The sequence below is a fragment of the Vidua macroura genome, chromosome 19 (genome assembly GCF_024509145.1).
Source record: "Vidua macroura isolate BioBank_ID:100142 chromosome 19, ASM2450914v1, whole genome shotgun sequence".
NCBI classification, from domain to species: Eukaryota; Metazoa; Chordata; class Aves; order Passeriformes; family Viduidae; genus Vidua; species Vidua macroura.
In genome coordinates, this window is record NC_071589.1 from 3,709,248 (window position 1) to 3,725,981 (window position 16,734).

The 16,734-nt window shown below is 55.4% G+C and overlaps 1 protein-coding gene across 7 annotated transcripts in view; it reads left to right on the forward strand.

The window, feature by feature from the left end:
- The window catches only part of SEPTIN9 (septin 9), a 146,131-nt gene that overhangs the window by 111,008 nt on the left and 18,389 nt on the right, over nucleotides 1–16,734 (forward strand). For 6 of the 7 annotated variants that reach the window (XM_053994427.1, XM_053994430.1, XM_053994429.1 and 3 more), the window contains one exon: nucleotides 15,822–16,013. In XM_053994427.1, coding sequence (XP_053850402.1) covers nucleotides 15,822–16,013 — 192 coding nt within the window. Of the gene's footprint in view, nucleotides 1–7,812; nucleotides 8,137–15,821; nucleotides 16,014–16,734 lie in introns of those variants that run through there. The other variant, XM_053994431.1, reaches the window with a different exon arrangement.

Genomic DNA, 16,734 nt, shown 5'->3' on the forward strand with positions numbered 1-16,734 from the left:
GTGGCACGGTCTAATGGCTTGGTGGCCAATAACCCGGCAGCAGCGGTTCCTGGACGCCTCTCCATGGGGAATCCAGACTTCCCTTCCCTGAGCACAGTGGAATTTTTATAGCCTGTGGTTTTAAATGCTGTGATTTCCGTATGGCCCCAATGCCGCATGCAGCCCTGTCAGAGCCGTGCTGGGGCTGGGTGAAACACGGGCTGGAGCTGCTGCTCCTTGGGTAACGTGTCTGAGCTTTGCTCCAGTACAGGGGAAAGGCTGGGCTGGGAAAGGGAAGGCTGGCTCTCCTTGGGCTTGAGCCTGCTGTGATCTTATGGCTGAATTCAACTGGACTTTATTTCATTTATCCCCAAAATTTGTCAGGCTTTGTGGAGTAGAGTACAGCAAAGTGACCTTGTTTGTTAAAAAATAATCACCAGAACGGGAGTGAAAGAGTTAATCTTGCAAGTACAGCTCAGTGGCATCCTGGAAATGACTGTCCAAAAATCAGGAGGGGAGTGGGCATGTAGCATTTCAAGATAACAGAGTAGAGGGGCCAGGCTGGCAAACCCCCCTTGCCACAGGGACACAGCTGTGACTCGGGCAGGGACGTGGCACTGTGGGATGTGTGCCCGGCTGGCAGCTGGGAGGCGAAGGCAGAGAGGGTTTCATGCACATCTAGAGGGTGTGAGCACTGTCTGCCTCCCAGCTTTGTTCCCTGGGGTCCCTGTCCTCATGGGAACGAGGCAGAGTTCTGCCATTAATGCTCTGAAAATCTCTGCTGGCTCGTGCTTATCATCCCCAAAATGCCAGGCAGTGCTGAGGTGCTCACAGGTTCCTCACTGTGATCTCTAGCAGCTAGTGGGAAATCAGCAGTGGTGCTTTCTCCAGCCCCTGATAAATCGCCTGAAAACCACTGCTCAGGTCTGGCTGCTCTAAGGATGCTTTGGGGCCATCAGATTTTCCAGGCTGAGACATCCACGTCCCTGTGCTCCTGCTGCAGGGATGCTGCCTGGGTCCAGGCGCCTCCACCCAGCTCTCCCTTCTCACAAACTTGTGGAAAAGTGATTTCCTCTCCTATTTTCTGGCCCCTTCTCAAACTCAGACTGGGTTAACTCTTGCTGTAGATGCAAAACTTGCTGGAGGGCCCTGGTCAGGCGGGGCTGTAAAAGCCACATTTTCTTTGTGAATCGGATTAAGGCCCCTTTTTCTTCCTGCAGTGTGGGTGACATGAAGTCTCTCTTTGTCCTGGATGGTATTTCTGGCCCAGCTGCAGTGGGTTAACCCTTTGTCATCCCACACAGTCCTGGTGATGAATGGCCCTTTGCTGAGCAACAGGGACCTTTTCCTGGGGTGGAAGCACTGTGGGGGCACTCTGGGCTGTGCCCTCCCCCTGCCCAGCTGGGGGATGAAGTGCAAAGCCTTGGTGCCTGGCTAGGGGACGTGTCTGTGGGACAGGGACCTTCACTAACGCTGCTTCCCTCTGCCTTTCTTTGCCATTTTCAGTCTCTATTCCCCAAGATAAATGGATGGGACTTTGCACCCCAGTCCTGCCCTGGCACCAGGGGTGTCTCCATGCTGGGGCAGCCCCAGGCTGCCTGCATGGCACAGAGGGACATGGGTGGGAGAAGGAGGGGGCCAAAGTGACAGTGAGAGCAGAGGCCAGGCGAGCTGGCAGAGCACAAGAGCTGCCTGTGTGCTCCTCGGGGGGCAGTGACCATGTCAGTGGTGCTCCCTGGGCACCAGTGCCCAGCCTGGTGTGGCACTGGGCTGGGGTAGGAGCATCACTTTTCCAGGAGAGCTGGAGGGCTGGATAACCAGCCAGGAGCAGGGTGATGGCAGGCAGAGAGCATCCACAGATATCCCAGGAGCCCTTGGCTGTGGTGCCCAGGATCCAAGGAGGTGTCTTGGTTTGGTACTCAGTCCTGGCCTCTGTGGCCAAGCAGAAATGAAGGTGATTTCCTGGCCACGCCCTGCAGTCTGGTGGCTGTGGGCACCTCACACCCCGGGCTTGGGTCCATTTTGCTTTTTTTCCCCACTGCTGCATTGTTGCGTCACCTTGGATCCATCCACTGCTGCTGTGAGCCTGGCTTGGCTGGTTTATGCAAAAGCCAAATGGTAGCAGGAAAGGTCCCTTTCTGGTGGCCTGGAAAAGCTGCCAGGGGCACACAGTGCTGGCTCCCTGCAGCCTGATCCTGTGCTGTTATCAGGGAGCCTCCTGATAAGAGCAGAGCAGGGATTTCCCCAGAGGGGCTCCTGGACTGTATCAAAGTGGCATCAGGAGCTCCCCAGGCCTTCCAGCAGTGTGGGGGGGAGTGCAGCCCACAGAATTCTCCCTGTATCCCTCTGTCTGCTGAGTTTTAGGACGTGATCACCCTGAGGCTGATGAAGGGGTGCCACCATCTCCCAGAGCTGACCCAGCAGCAGATGGGCACCGAGCAGGACTCGCTCACGGCGTCGGGAACTGCAGGGAAGCAACACATTTCCCTCCCAGCCGTGCTCCTCCTCCCCCCCATCCTCCTGACCTTTTCCCATCAAAACACAAAGCACTATTCTTTGGAGCAAGGCACCTCCATGCGAGGAGACAGCTGGCGCTGCAGCAGCTTGCTGGGGATGGGTTGTTATTAATTAAGCTGCAGGAGACAGCCCAGCAGCTTGAATGGAGTTTTCCTTCTTTTCAGGCTTAGGATGCCCTAAATTCTTTCTTCTTTACCTCCAAACGTTTATAGGTTTAAAAAGGGGCAGGAGACAAAGGATGGAGAAGGGCCCATTATGTGCAGTTTGCAGGGACGTGTATCCCTGCACGTGGCCTGCAAGGACTGTTAGGGCACCCCAGCAACTTCTTTGCAGCTTGGTTTGTGCCAGGGGGGGTTGCTGTGACCCCCAGGGATGTCACTGCCTGGGCATCTCCTCATCTAGAGAGGAGATGCCACTTTGGGGTGAAACAGTTTAAACTAATTGAACAAGTTCGGGGTGACTCAGGCAGTCAAATTTTTCAGTCTCTGCTCTTTTCCCTTGCAAAGGTGATTTTTCACCAAACTCATCCCCTGCCCCAGTTGCTGGGTGTGCTTTGACCATGCTGCTGGTGGTGAGAGGAGCAGAGGTGGTGGTGGGGCTCTCTGAGGTGCTCCTTGGTGTGTGAACTCTGTGTAGGCTCCATCTGCTCCCCTCTCTCCACAGGGCAGGATACAGGGCTTTGGTGGAGTGGGGCACAGGGGTGCTGGTGGGGTAAGGTGCAGAGTTTTGCTTTGACCCTTTTGGGGATAATTTGTCCTTTGTGATAATCTGTGGGAGTGTCTGGGGGAGCAGACCATGCCCTTGAGGAGGAGGGGTGAGGATTACTCCTAAGCAGCCAAGTGTGTTTCCTTGGGCATGGCTGGGCTGTGCCATCTGCAGAGCTGGCCCAGGGATTTGAGCAGCAGCGTTTTGGTGCCAAGGCAGACCTGTCCCTGCTGAGCAAAACCTGTGCTCAGAGCTGAGGCCCTGGCAGTGCCTGAGTGTGCTTTGTGTCTGTCCAAATCAGCATGGCAGTGCCCCAACCAGTGCCCCCTGTGAAGGAAGAGGAATTCGGGAGGAATGGGGTCCTTTCTTGCTTTTTCCAAATGTTTGTGACTGAGGAGTGCCTTCCTAGCAGAGCCTGTTCCCTTTTGGAAAATGCTGGATTGCTCAAGCATGGTGAGGAGCCTCCTGCCTCAAGGGAGAAGGCACTGCAGATCCTTTACAGGAGGAATGTGCCAGAGGAAGGGAGGCTGCTGCAGGGACACTGCTGGGATGTGACACCAGGAACCCAGGCACGGCCTCCCCAGGGAGAGGGTGACTCACGCCAAGGACACGGTGCCAGCTGCGCGTGATGCTTGGTGACAGCGTGTGAAACAATTCCTTCCTTCCTTCCTGGAGAGTGGGAGCGGCCTGGAGATGTCCAGCTGGAGGAGACTCTGGGCTCTGGTGTGGTGGAAGCTGGGGCACTCCTGGGTGTAGTGTGGGTTCAGCAGAGCAGCCACGGTGCAGTGATGCTGGAGGGCCTGGGTGCTGCTCCTGGGCAAGGCACGGAGGGGTGGCTGCTCCCTGTGCTGCCTCCGGATGTCCCTGAGCTCTGGAGGGCTCTGGGATGCTCCTGGCAGTGCCTGCACCCTTTATTACTGCTGCTCCACTGCCCTGTCTTTCCAGGGATATTTAAGCCACCAAAGAGCTGCTTTCATAAAGGAACTGGTGGGATACCTGCAGAGGTGTGCCTGACATGGGCTGCTCAGAGGAGCTGCCAGGTAGCTTAAAAGAAAAAGAAAGTGCATCATCTCTGGACTTGGGAGTTCACTACAGCCAGAGGGGGGGAAATGTCATTGATCTGTGGGTTTTAGAGGTGTTCTGAGTGTTACCCTGCACATGCTGAAGGGACCATGGAGGCTGCCTGCCAGAGCCCTCCCCAGGTGGTAACACTTGCAGACCTGCAGTCAGGCTCTTAGAAAAGCTTTGGGGTTGTTTTTAGCTGTTCCTGGCATTGTGGGATCCTTTCTGTTCCTGCTAGAGGTGATGGTGTCTCTTTCAGTGCTAAAAAGAATTAAATTTTGGTCTTGTGATCTGCAAGCTTGTGTCCTTTTCTCGGTCATGCTACTTTCCATTGAGTTTGCTGGTGCTCTACCAAGGTCTCTGGATGTGCTTTTCATTCTGCTATTGATCTGAGATTATAAATATAGCTGGCAGAATTTCCATCTGTCTGTCAAAGTCACTGGGGACTGGCAGGTAATCAGCATTGCAGCAATATTGAGAGAATAAAAATTATTTCCAAAGCCCTAACGGTGCACTTTTAACTGGGGCTTGCTGAGGTGCAGTAAAATTGGAAATGTCCCTTCAGCATTCCTGCGAGAGAACATGTCCTGCTCGTGCTGCCCGTGCCCAAGGGATTTGATGTTTTCTTAAGAGCTGGGCAGCTTGGGATGAAGTGAGTTTGTTGGCAGGTCTGCCCACAGGCTGGGTAGTGCTGGTGAAGCTGCCTTCATTTGCAGATCTTGGTTATTCCTTGGAGCTGGGGATTTGTGGTTGGAGCTGGCTGAGGGCAGAGAATTGCCTGGCACAGAGGAGTGCTGCTGGGGGCAGTCCCACTGCTGGGCAGTTTTCTGCTGCAAAGGACGGTGGTTGGGATTGTCCCCAAAACTCAGGGACTGTTGAAACCCTCGTTGGTGTACCCCTGAGCATCACGTTTTCCAGTGAGCCCTACCAGCCCTGCACAGTGTGGCTGTGACATGGGGACCCTCTTTCACCATCAGGGATATCCCACAAAGCAGGACAGATCGGATTGTGTAAGCCAGGCAGGAATCTTCCTCAACATTTCAGATTAGTTGCAAGACTAAAAGCTGGGTCTGCAGTTAGTTCAAATCCCTTGATACAACTTACAACAGCAATAGGCCTTGTTAGAATTGCTTCTAACTCTGATTATGAGGTTTTTCGAAGAGAAGAACAATGAGTTTGTGATTTTAAAACCCTTAATTAGGGGATTTGGATCCAGTTCTTGGCTCTGCTGTAAGATTTCTGTGTGACCCTGGGCGAGTCACTTAATCCCTCTCCAGTTCATCTGCACTGGGAGCTGCTTCCTTCCTCTGCCTGTCGGTCCTGCATGTGCTCAGAGCCAGAAATGAGCAGTGGGAGAGGCACAGGCAGAGCATCTTACAGGAGCATCTCCTGTTCTCCTCACAGGAATGGAGATGCTCCTGTAAGAGTTTGTCACTCTGTGAGTGCCTCCTGTATGCAAACACCCCAAAGTCCCCAAGAGCCATCCTGGGGACCTGCAGTGCTCCCAAAGCTCTGCTGCACTTGCTGTGAGGCCAAGGATGACACTTTGTTGTCCTTCTGAGCTCCTCACTCGCCACATGTTGCTCCTGGGGAGGAGGAATATGAGCTGAAACAAAATATTTTCTATTAATTACTCTGGGAAATAACTTGCACACAGTGTTGAGTTCCCATGTGTCCTAATTATTTCCCTGAGGGTGATGAGGTCCTGGCAGGGCGTGTGCAGAGAAGCTATGGCTGCCACATCCCTGGAAATGTCCACGGACCTGGTCTAGGGGAAGGTGCCCATGATTGGTATTAGATGGTCTTTAAGGTCCCTTTCAACCAAACCAGTCTGTGTTTCTGCGAAATGTCTTTGCAGAGCTTCAGTGACCATGGGGAAAACTTTTCTATGGTTTTTTTTATTCCCTCACAGGCAAGACTAAAGTATGGCCATGATTTCAATCTGAAAAAATTAACCCGGAGGAGCGAGGAGTTGGTTCACGTGGTTGAGCACCGTGTTCACCCCTTTGCTGGTCTCAGTTTGGGCACATGAACCCTGTGCTGATGCTCAACTCCTGCACAGCCACAGCTGTGATCAACTTAATGGCAGGGACAGGAAGCCATCACACCTGAGATCTGCCCTTTACTCTTTGTGCAAGCACAGCACCTAAGGGAGCCCAGCACAGCCTTTTCCTGCCTTTCTCCAGCTAAACAAGGCTGGAGTGACTTGCAAACAGACCCTGCTGCCACTCGGGCAAGCCTGGTTTGGCATCTAGCATTGGATTTTCCTGGAGATTAGAGAGATTAAAACACTAATGCCCATTGATAGGGGTTTGAGCTTTAATAAGTCATAAAAAGTGGTGTAATCCGGCAGAAATCTGCACGCAGCTGCAGCATAAGCAGATTGAGGCTGGGTTTCCTGCCTGGGTGCTGGGTGAAGGTTTCTGAGAAATTGGTATTTTTGGTACTTGCTGAAGTAGGGGGATGTGTGTCTTACCCCCCCCTCAGCACCCATCGTTTGCAGAGCAGCCTGTGCCAGCCTTGCTGGGCATCACAGGAGGAGTGCTGCCAGCCCAGCGTGGTGGGGAGGGCTGCTGCCAGCCTGGTGTGGGCTGGCTGTGCTGGGTGGAGGAAGATCTGCCACTGCTGGTGGTCCGGAAGCAGAGAGGGAAGGTGACAGCCAGGCTAGAGCCACAGGCAGGACGCAGAGCAGTGGCGGCTGTGGTGCCACTGGCACAGGTGGCAGGGCTTGCATCAAGTGCAGGAGTGTGGCAGAGGCTGGTGAGGCTGGTAACAGGTCCAAAAGGGAGTACAAGTACTAGCCCTGGGCTTGCAGGCTGTGCAGGGGCTGCTCGTGGGAAAGGGAGTCCTCTGGGTGTTGAAGATTGCAGATGTGCACATCTGTCTTAACCCTTTCATCACTTGCAGGCCTTTCTCTGGGAATGCAAATCTGGGAACTGCAGGGAGAAAGTCCTGAGGTCATAGGGTAGGTCAAAGAAAGGTGTCAGACCAGGAGCCCAGAAGAGTGAGGTTGGCTTCACCTTGGCTGTGACAGGAGTCCCAACAGCACTGCTGGACCTCACAGAGGGGACATCACCCCACACCGGGGTGTGCGTTGGAGGGAGCAGGGCCAGGTGGTGCAGCCCAGCTTCCCTCCTGTGGCTGGCCCTTCCCTCCGCTGCTGGCAGAGGGGTGGGACATTCTGGGATCAAGGTATAAGGCAGGAGGGAGTTGTGGAGGCAGCTACTCTCTTCATTCAGCTTCACTGACATCGTTTTTAGAGAGCAGCCGTGCCCGTGGGGGTGGGTTGACATCTTGTCCTGGCAGATGTGAGACGCAGCCCAGACATCTTCAAGCAGCTGCAAAGCAAAGTGAGCCCACGCTCACAGCACTCACACCCACCCGCGACTGCCCTGGGGCTCTGCTGGAGAATTTCGGGATGCTGGGAAGAGAATTTCGGGCTTCCCTGCGCTCAGGATGGGGATGTGGATGTGGATGAGACCCTGGCCCTCGTCCCTGGAGCAGTGGGTGAACTGGGCTCCTCTTGGGACGGGTCTGCCCCGCTTGTCCCAGCCTCTCTCTTTGCCGTGGAAGTTTCCCCGCACCTCCTGCGTGGAGCCGGGGTGGAACGTGCCCCGAACTCTTCTTGCTCTCACCCTTTGCGGGCCCCCCTGGGCCGGGCCGGGCCCAGAGCGGCGGGGGGATGGAAACCGCCCGGGGGCGAAGCAACTTCCCGGGAAGAGGCTCCATCCCCCCGGGCCGGGCTGGAGGGGGAGGAGGCAGGGTGATGGGGGAGGAGGAGGAGGAGGAGGAAGGGCGATGGGGGAGGAGGCGGAGGACAGCGCGGGAGGAAGCGGGAGCCACCGGCTGCCGGAGCCGCCGCCGCCGCCGCGGGTGAGTCTCCGCTGCCCGGGGGCGGGGGCTCCGTGGGGCAGCGCAGGGGGGATTATGGTGGTGGGGAAACGCTTTTTTTGGGGGGTGAATTATCCCGGGGAAGGGCTTGAGAGAGCGGGGGGTGAGTGCCGCGGTTCCCACGGAGGGCAGTGTGGGGGTTCCCGGCCGGGGCAGGCCGTGCCCCGGGCAGGGGCACCGGGTGCTGAGGGGGGCTCGGGCCTCGGCCCCTTCCGCCGCCGCCGTGCCCCACAGGAGAGGCCGCGGCTCGGCACCGCCTGGCCGCGCTGCCGGCATTGTCCGGGATCCGTGGAGATCAATAGATCAAGCCCTGCCCTGCCCGAAGGGCACCCCCTGGTTCCCTGCCCTGGCCCCGTGGGGACCCCCTTGTCCTCTGCCCTGCTCCGGCTGCTGCCCCCGCTAAAGGGTTCGGGGGGCGTCTGGGGCGCAGCTGCCTTTGGTAAAGAAAGAAAACAGCAGAAACAAACAAAGAAATTAAATAAAAATCCATACCACCCTGCCCGTCAAAGGACAAAACCAAGCAAAAAGAAAAAAAAAATTAATAAGGGAAGAAAAAAATAGGAAAAAAAGCTGAGCTGCAACCCCGAGGATGTGAATCCCTCTGGCTTGCTCCTTTTTTTGCCCCAGCTGCAGCCAGTGCCTCGTGGGACGGGGGCATCAGTCCCGGAGTGCAGCTCGGGGGCTCTGGGCACACTCAGCCGTGCCCGGTGCCCATTCCTGGGCTTGGCCCGACTCGTTCCTTCTGCAGTGTTGTCTGGACAAGCTGAGTTTGGGGATCGCTGCCTGGCTCTTTGTTTACACAGCACAGAGCTCTGCAGAGCACTGGTGATAGGAGTGAAGGGTGCTGTGCCTTGGCTGGGGGCTGGGGAGGGTCCCCATGTCCCTCCTGGGCTGAGTACCATTGTCCAGGCTGGGTGGACAGGGGCAGGAGTGGATCCCATCCTCAGAGCCCCATAGAATCAGTTTTGTGTGTGTCTTTGGACCCTCCTGGGCACAGGCACCCTGAGCCCGTCTGCGGGGAGCAAGGGCTGTGCTGGCCACTGGCATGGACTACATGGGGCCTGTTGATGGAGCAGCTTCTGCTGAGATCTGCGTGCAGGCAGGTTCCTCTCACTGGGGTGTTCCCAGTGAGGGAGGGCTGCTCTGGGGTCAGCCTTGCTCCAGCTCCACGGGAAGAAGCTCCTTACAGAGGGTGATCAGTGGGGCTGCATGGCCAGAGATCTCTGCTTGTCCAAGCTGAGGCTTGGGGTTGTTCATGATAATCTCCTCCTTTTTAAACATGGAGGAAAACAGCCTAACAACTCTTTGCAGGTTTTTGTAAGTGGTTTAGAGCTGCTGTCTCACGTGGTTGGAGGAATGAGAATGTGGCACTGTGAATTGTGCTGCCAGGGCTACACGTGTCCGACCGGGGCAGGGTGGTGGTCAGCCTGGTGGCCAGCCTCACACCACATCCGGGAGCCACGGGCAGCAGTTTGAGGTTGTGGAGCTGGCACCACGGTTCGAGCCCTGGGATGGGCTCCTGCATCCCAGCCCAGAAACGCTGGTGAGCAGAGCGTGCAGCAGCTGAGGGGTTTAAGATGGGAAGGGAAGCAGTGATGGGGAGCCCTGAAGCATCCATCCCTTGTCAATAAAGGAGCCAGGAGGGTTGAGCTGCAGAGGGCAGGGGACTGCTGGGCTTCCGGAGCGGGAGGGGAAGCACACAGTGAGTGAGGACGGAAGCGCACAGCTCGACCTGCATGTGATGTGTGCCCATGACTTGTGCCTCAGGGCTGTGGATCGCACTGGTTGCCTGTGGAAGCATTCACACCACAGCAGGAATCATTGCCTCCTTTTTTAAACTCTAAAAATGGGTTTATTCCCCACGTGAGTAAAATGCTTCAAGCTTGGAGCATCCTGCATGCTCAGGAGGCACCTGGCCACCTCTCTGACAGCTCTTGGGTGGGTTTGGTCCAATGAAGCAGAGTTAAGCACACTTGTTGTGTTGTTGGCACCCAGGTGGGAATGCAAGGTGAGAAGGAAACATAACTGGTTGGTAGGTGGGCCTGGGCTGGTGGCCAGCCTGAAACTGTAGCCCAATGCTCAGGGATGGAAGGGACAGACTCAGCGTGGGTCTGGCAATGCCAGCCAGGTGCTGGTGATTGCAGCTGAATAATAGGAATGTCCCTGGCTCTTTGTGCCAGGCTGAGTCACCCCAGCTTTGGTTTGAGCTCACATTCCCTGGCACCCACACTTCCAGCAGGGACCTGCCGCCTTCAGCACCAGGGGATCCCATGGCAGCTGAAAAAACCAGCAGTGCCTGGGCCATGCTGGGATTACATCCAGTCCTTTCTTTGCTGAGACTCGCCCAGTCCTCTCAGAGGGGAGAGCTGTGCCTCTGCCACCTCCTCTGCAGGTTGGATCCATTTCCACAGCCTGTGGTCACTGGTTCAGCGTGCCAAGGGGAGAGGCCCTGGAGGCCACACGTGCTGCAGTCCCCACAGCCAGCTGTTCTTAACCAGGAGCTGTAGATTCTCTCTTTGGAGCTACAGATGTCTCTGTGACATCCTACTGGCAAGATTCTCCAAGAGAGCTGCTCCCAAAACTTGAAGGGGGTTAAGGTGGTTCACACTTCTCCTGTGAAAACATCTGTGAATACTCAGCTTGGTAGGCTGTGCTTTCACACCCTGATACACCACTGTTCACTGCTCTGAACCTGCTCTCTGTGTTTGCACGAGCCCATCCCACAAATCTGGAAGCCCATGGTATTTCCATCCTCTGTTGTGTGGAGGCAAGGCAAGTTATCCAGTGTCCTGCTCTTCTGGGTGCTTGTAGCTCTGCAGAACTGGCTGCAGCATCATTGAAAGGTGGCCAGTGCTTGGTGTTCCCGGCATCCAAAGGGTGTTTCCTGGATTTACTCCCCAAACATTGCCATTTTGCCACTGATTGTGTGTGCATGCCTAGAGTGTGAGGTGGTTTGGATCTGTTGATGGGTGGCCATGGCAGAGGTGCAGCCTCCTGGCCTCTCTCTGGTTCCTCTGTGCAGCCACTGAGCACCAGGTCTGTCACCAACCCTGCTCCAGGACCAGCTCTGCTCTCCCAGATCACCAGCAGAGCATTGGAGCTGCTGGATTTAGCCAGGACCTGGGGTGGCTGGGACATTCCCAGTTCAGCCTCTGCAAGGGTGCTTTAACCCTTGTGTGTCTGCAGTGCAGCCCAGTCTGGTGCAGATCCCTGTCCCAGACCCTCAGGGAGGATTACCAGCCCCTGGCTTCGGGGTTTTGGGGGGCCCATGGCTGTCCTCACATGCCCTGCCCGCAGTGTCCCGGGCTGTGGCAGCCTCGTGGCACCAGCACAGCAGCTCCTGCAGCCCCTGGCCAAGCCCATCCCACAGCACACGGCGTCCAGCTGGCTGAAGGAGCAGGAGGGTCCCTGGGGGGCTCCCAGGGGCTTCCCTCCCCGCGGGGTGGCTTTCATCTGCTGCTTCACAGATGTTGGCTTTGGCTCGTGTCTGACATGCATCAATTACAGAGCAACAGCCCCGAGCCTTTGGCAAGATCAACTTTGGAGCAGCTGTCCTGAGTCAGCCGTGCCCGAGTCGGAGCTCTGGCTCTGTCCCTGCTTGGTGCAGCACTGCCCTGGCCATCTCCACATCTCCTGTGCCCACGTGGACAGGGTTTTCCTGGCAGGGAAGGTCTAAATATGGCACAAGCACTTGTTCCCATGTGCTTAATGTTTATCCAGGAACACTTTAGTGTGAGAGAACTGCAGACTCTGAGCTCTCTGCCCCATCAGTGCAGTGATGGCCCCTTGTGTGAGGGACAGCAGTTGGGTTAAGGTGACAATGGGGAATCATGTGAGGTCTGGTCCTGCTCTTGCCAGGGACTCAGTGGCACTCAGGGATTTCAGACAGTAATGGGGTTTGTTAACCCATCCCTCCTTGCAGTGCTCCAGAAGGGTCAGCTTGGTGACACTGGCTCTGACAGCACAGGTTTCAGAGCACAGCAGGTCACACAAATCCAGGATGTGCCCATGACGCATCCCAGGCACTGCTCTGCTGCAATTTATTTCTAAGATCTTTATTTGTTAGACAAGTGACTCCTGGGAGTGGTCCCTGCCACCTGGCACAGCATCCCTGTGTGCCAGTGAGTGGTCCTGTGCTTTGGCTACACCCTCCTTCTGCTGGCACAAACCCCTTAGAGCCAAGTGTGACACTGGAGTTTTTGGTAAGAAAAGACAATCTCAGTGCTGGGAAGCTAGGAAAAAAAAAAAAAAAAAAAAAGAAACTGCACGTTTGAGTTGTGGCATTTCCCTTGGGAGTTTGCTGGTGCTGCTGGGGCATTGATGGCTTTGCATCCCTGCTGTCCTGCAGACACTCCTAGCTGCAATATACTGATTTTGTTGTATTTTAACCCAGTCAGGACCCAGGTGCTTTAAATCACAAGTTCCCCACAGACCAGCTGGAGCACATGGGCTGCCCTGCCAGGCGTGCTGCTCTTCACATGGCTTTGGTCTGGCTGGAGCCTGGCAAGCCCTGAGCCCTTCTCCTCCCTAAGGGCAGTTTGGTGAGGAGTATCTGCTCCCTGTGCTGGGGACAGTTTTCCTGCACATCCTCCTGCCCAGGGACAGGTCAGCCCTGCTGCACGCTGCCAGCTGCTTCTTGAGGTGCTGGAGATGCTCCTGGCTTTTATTAAGTGGAGGATGGCTTTCTGCTCTATTTAATTTCTTAATTTCTCTGCACCTTAGCTGCCCAGTGTCCCAGTTTGCTATCCCATCCTTGGGGCTGTCCCATGCACACAAGTGGTGCCTGGAGGAGTTAAACCCATTGCATAACCCATTGCTGCTGGTGGCAGCATATTTTCCACATGATTTAGTTGTCGTTTTGTTGGGGTTATTTTTAATGTTATGCAGGGATTTTTTTTTGCTACTTTTGGCCTTGCCATTTTGGAACGGGGCTAATTTGGGATTTGTGGTGAGGCCTTATGCATGCTGGGCTGGTTGACCTTGTGAGGGGTAGCGTGGCAGTGCAGTTCCAGCTGTGCAGGGTTCCTGCTCCCAGGGCAGTGCAGTTCCAGCTGTGCAGGGTTCCTGGGAGGAGTGGGATGCTCCCATGGCCATGCAGTTCCAGCTGTGCAGGGTTCCTGTTTACCATGGCAGTGCAGTTCCAGCTGTGCAGCATTCCCAGGAGGAGTGGGATGCTCCCAGGGCAGTGCAGTTCCAGCTGTGCAGGGTTCCTGTTTACCATGGCAGTGCAGTTCCAGCTGTGCAGAATTCCCAGGAGGAGTGGGATGCTCCCATGGCCATGCAGTTCCAGCTGTGCAGAATTCCCAGGAGGAGTGGGATGCTCCCATGGCAGTGCAGTTCCAGCTGTGCAGAATTCCCAGGAGGAGTGGGATGCTCCCATGGCAGTGCAGTTCCAGCTGTGCAGGGTTCCTGCTCCAAGTGGCAATGCAGTTCCAGCTGTGCAGGGTTCCTGGGAGGAGTGGGATGCTCCCATGGCAGTGCAGTTCCAGCTGTGCAGCATTCCCAGGAGGAGTGGGATGCTCCCATGTCTCTCAGGGACAGCATGTTTGCTCTCTAGAAGCTCTATGAGTAATGCTCAGCTGCACAGCTGGAACTGAGGGCTGGAAAAAAGTGTTCTAAGTGACCCAACAGTCTTTGGGATTAGTTCTAGGCTTTTTTTTCCCTTTCTTTTTCTTTTTTTTTTTTTTTTTTTTTTCTGCTTGACCTGTATTAAGCATGTGGAAGTGTGCTGTGCTTGCAGGAAGAGTGTGGTTCCACCTCACAGACCCCAGCAGGGTCCAGTCTGAGATGGCCAGAGGAAAAGGGATGATGGGCTTGTGTTTGGAGGAGCCCCTTTGGCCCAGCCACACTCCTACAGAGAGAGGGAGGGAGAGAAAAGCAGGCAGCACATCATCAAAGGCCAGGAATAAGTGGAGTGAGATGAACTGAAAGCTGTGTTGCTGTCTGGAGGGGTGAGGACTTTGCAAATAATAATGTTTTTATTCATAATAATAAATGATTAAAGAATAATAAATAATCATTGCAAAACACTGAGCAACAACAAAATGCTCACTTAGGCTGGTGGCTGCAGGGACCCAGGCACTGAGCAGCAGCAGCCTGGGGTGGGGAGGGCTCTTAGAAGTGTGTTTTCCTAAAACCTCCCTCCCTGTGCCTGCATCAGAGGAGTGTGCTGCATGTGGCTGATGCCTCCAGGAGCTTGCAGGGGACTGTGCTGATCTTGTGCTCACTCTGCCTTTGGGATATTTGCTGAATCTGCTGTGGGTGATGCAGAGCACCTGGGGCTGGCAGGGGACAAGGCCACGTCACCCCGGGGCACTTGGGGCACTTTGTCCTTCCTGGCAGCTCCTGCCTGGTGCCTGGGGGAGTAGATAATTCCCTGTTTTTTCTTTAAAAGCTGATGGCTGAGGCAGTAGTTTTAAATTTGCTCCTCCTGAAGAATTTTGTTGGGCTGGAGCATCTTGCCGGGGAGACAGGCAGCCTGTCTCAGAGGGAAGCTGAAGGGTTCGGGTTTCTGAGCAGATATGGACAGAATGAGAGCGAGACCACAGAAGCTCCGTGGCTGCGTGGGTGTTGTCTGGCACAGCCCGTCTTGATGCAAATATTTTGGGTTTTCCACAAGCCAGGGCCGGCAGCCTCTGATCTGCGTCAGCTGGAGCTCGAGGAGGGCACGTGGCAGTCGATGCCAAGGACTCCCTGTGTCTGCAAAGCCAGCCAGCTCCCCCCCAGAACGTGGCTGAGCTGTTCACACCAGCAGTGTGCACAGTGCTGTGATTCCAGTGGTGTGGAGGAGTGGGATGTGTAGGTCTGCCAGCCTTTAACAGCAGTGCCCGGGCACGGGGCTGTGGGGTAAAAGCCTTTGTCACTCCCAGGCGTGGGCTGAGGACTTTCTGGGTGCTGGGTCCTGCTCTGTGGCAGCAGATCAGCTGCTGGGGGATCTGGTGTGCTCACACCCCCACAGCAGCATCCCTTTGCTGTGCCAGGTTTGGTGGAGTGGGCAGGGATCGAGTAAAAACAGTAAACAGAGAAAGAAAATCCCAAATTTAATGTAATTATTGTGGAGGAAGATCCCACACACCTCTTCCCTCCCAGCCTGCTGCTACCGTGAGTCTCTGCACGTGCTTTACTCCTGCTCTGGATGCAGCAGGCAGCTCCTGTGATTCCTTGCCAGGAGTGATGCCTTGGGAAGGCTGCCCTAGAACAGAGGCTAGATGGAGTTAAAGAGTAAAACAGGTATTTACTAGAAGGTTGTAATGGATCCACCTTGGACAACACAAGAGCCCAGCCAGGGCTACACCCAAGATGGACCCAAAATTGTCCCAAAATGCACGACCGCTCACGGGGGCTCTCACTTTTATAAGTTCTGCTCCATTTGCATATTGGAGTTCATTGTCCAATTCCAGCTTTAGCCCATGCAGTCCCATCCTTCTTGTTTTTCTCTCTTCAGCCCATGTTGTTTCTGCTCTTGGACCTGAGATTTGGATCATTTGTCCTTGGTGCCCAGCTAGAGCAGGAATTGTTTTGTCTCCCTGCTCTATGCAGAGAGCTCACCATCCCCTCATATGAAGCCCAGACCCACACACTAAAGCAGCACAGAATGTGAAAAACATAAAAGCCAAAACCTGAGGCATCAGGAGCAGCACCTCTGAGCAGGCTGTGTTTCCCCCCAGGTCCAGAGGCCGTTCCCAGCCACGCTCCCGCCATGACGGACGCTCCGCGGGATGCCGGCCCCAAGCAGGCGGCGCCGGCGCGGCCGGACAAGCCGGCTGCGGACTTCGGCTACGTGGGCATCGACGCCATCCTGGAGCAGCTGAGGAGGAAAGCCATGAAACAGGGCTTCGAGTTCAACATCATGGTTGTGGGTGAGTTGTTCCCCCCGTGCCTGCTGCCCGCAGGGTGCTCAGCTGGGTGTTGTCATTGTGCCACCACAATGTTTGTCCCCTTTGGAGCCTCCTTGGGAACAGCGCTGGTGGCTCTGCCTTGGCAGTCAGCAAATCCTGCTCTTGAGGAGCTGGCCTGGGGTCAGCTGGAGTTAAAGCTGTCTGTGTGATGTGATCCTCATCCTCCTGCATATTGGGGTGCATTATCCATAGGCACATTCTGGAGGAAAGCACCTCCAGGGGTGTCAGGGCTCACAAGAGCTCCCTTGACAGCTCTCCTGGGAGTCCTGCCCTGGTTTGAGCAGTCAGGAGGCACATTTAAGGGCTCAGGGGGCTGCACTGCTGCTGGTATTCAAGAACCCTCATCCCTGCTGGTACCTCCATACCTCCAACAATTGGGGTAAAATTCCTGTTTGTGGGGTCTTTTTTGTGTTCAGGCAGCCCTGCTACAAGTACCAGGGAACTAATGCCAAAAGCAGTGATTTACTGATGGAAATAAAGAGCAGCAGGAGGGGTTTGCATAGCTCTGTCATTTGGCTCCTTTGGGGACCTGCAGGGTGGCACAGCAGGGATGAGAGTGTCCCAGGGGGTGTCCACGTGCAAGGAGGGAGGGCTGGAGGGTTGTGTGCCCAAATCCTGCTGCCCACCAGCTCCTGCTCATTAGCACTCCTGGGATAATGACCACTGGCTGCATCACTGCTGC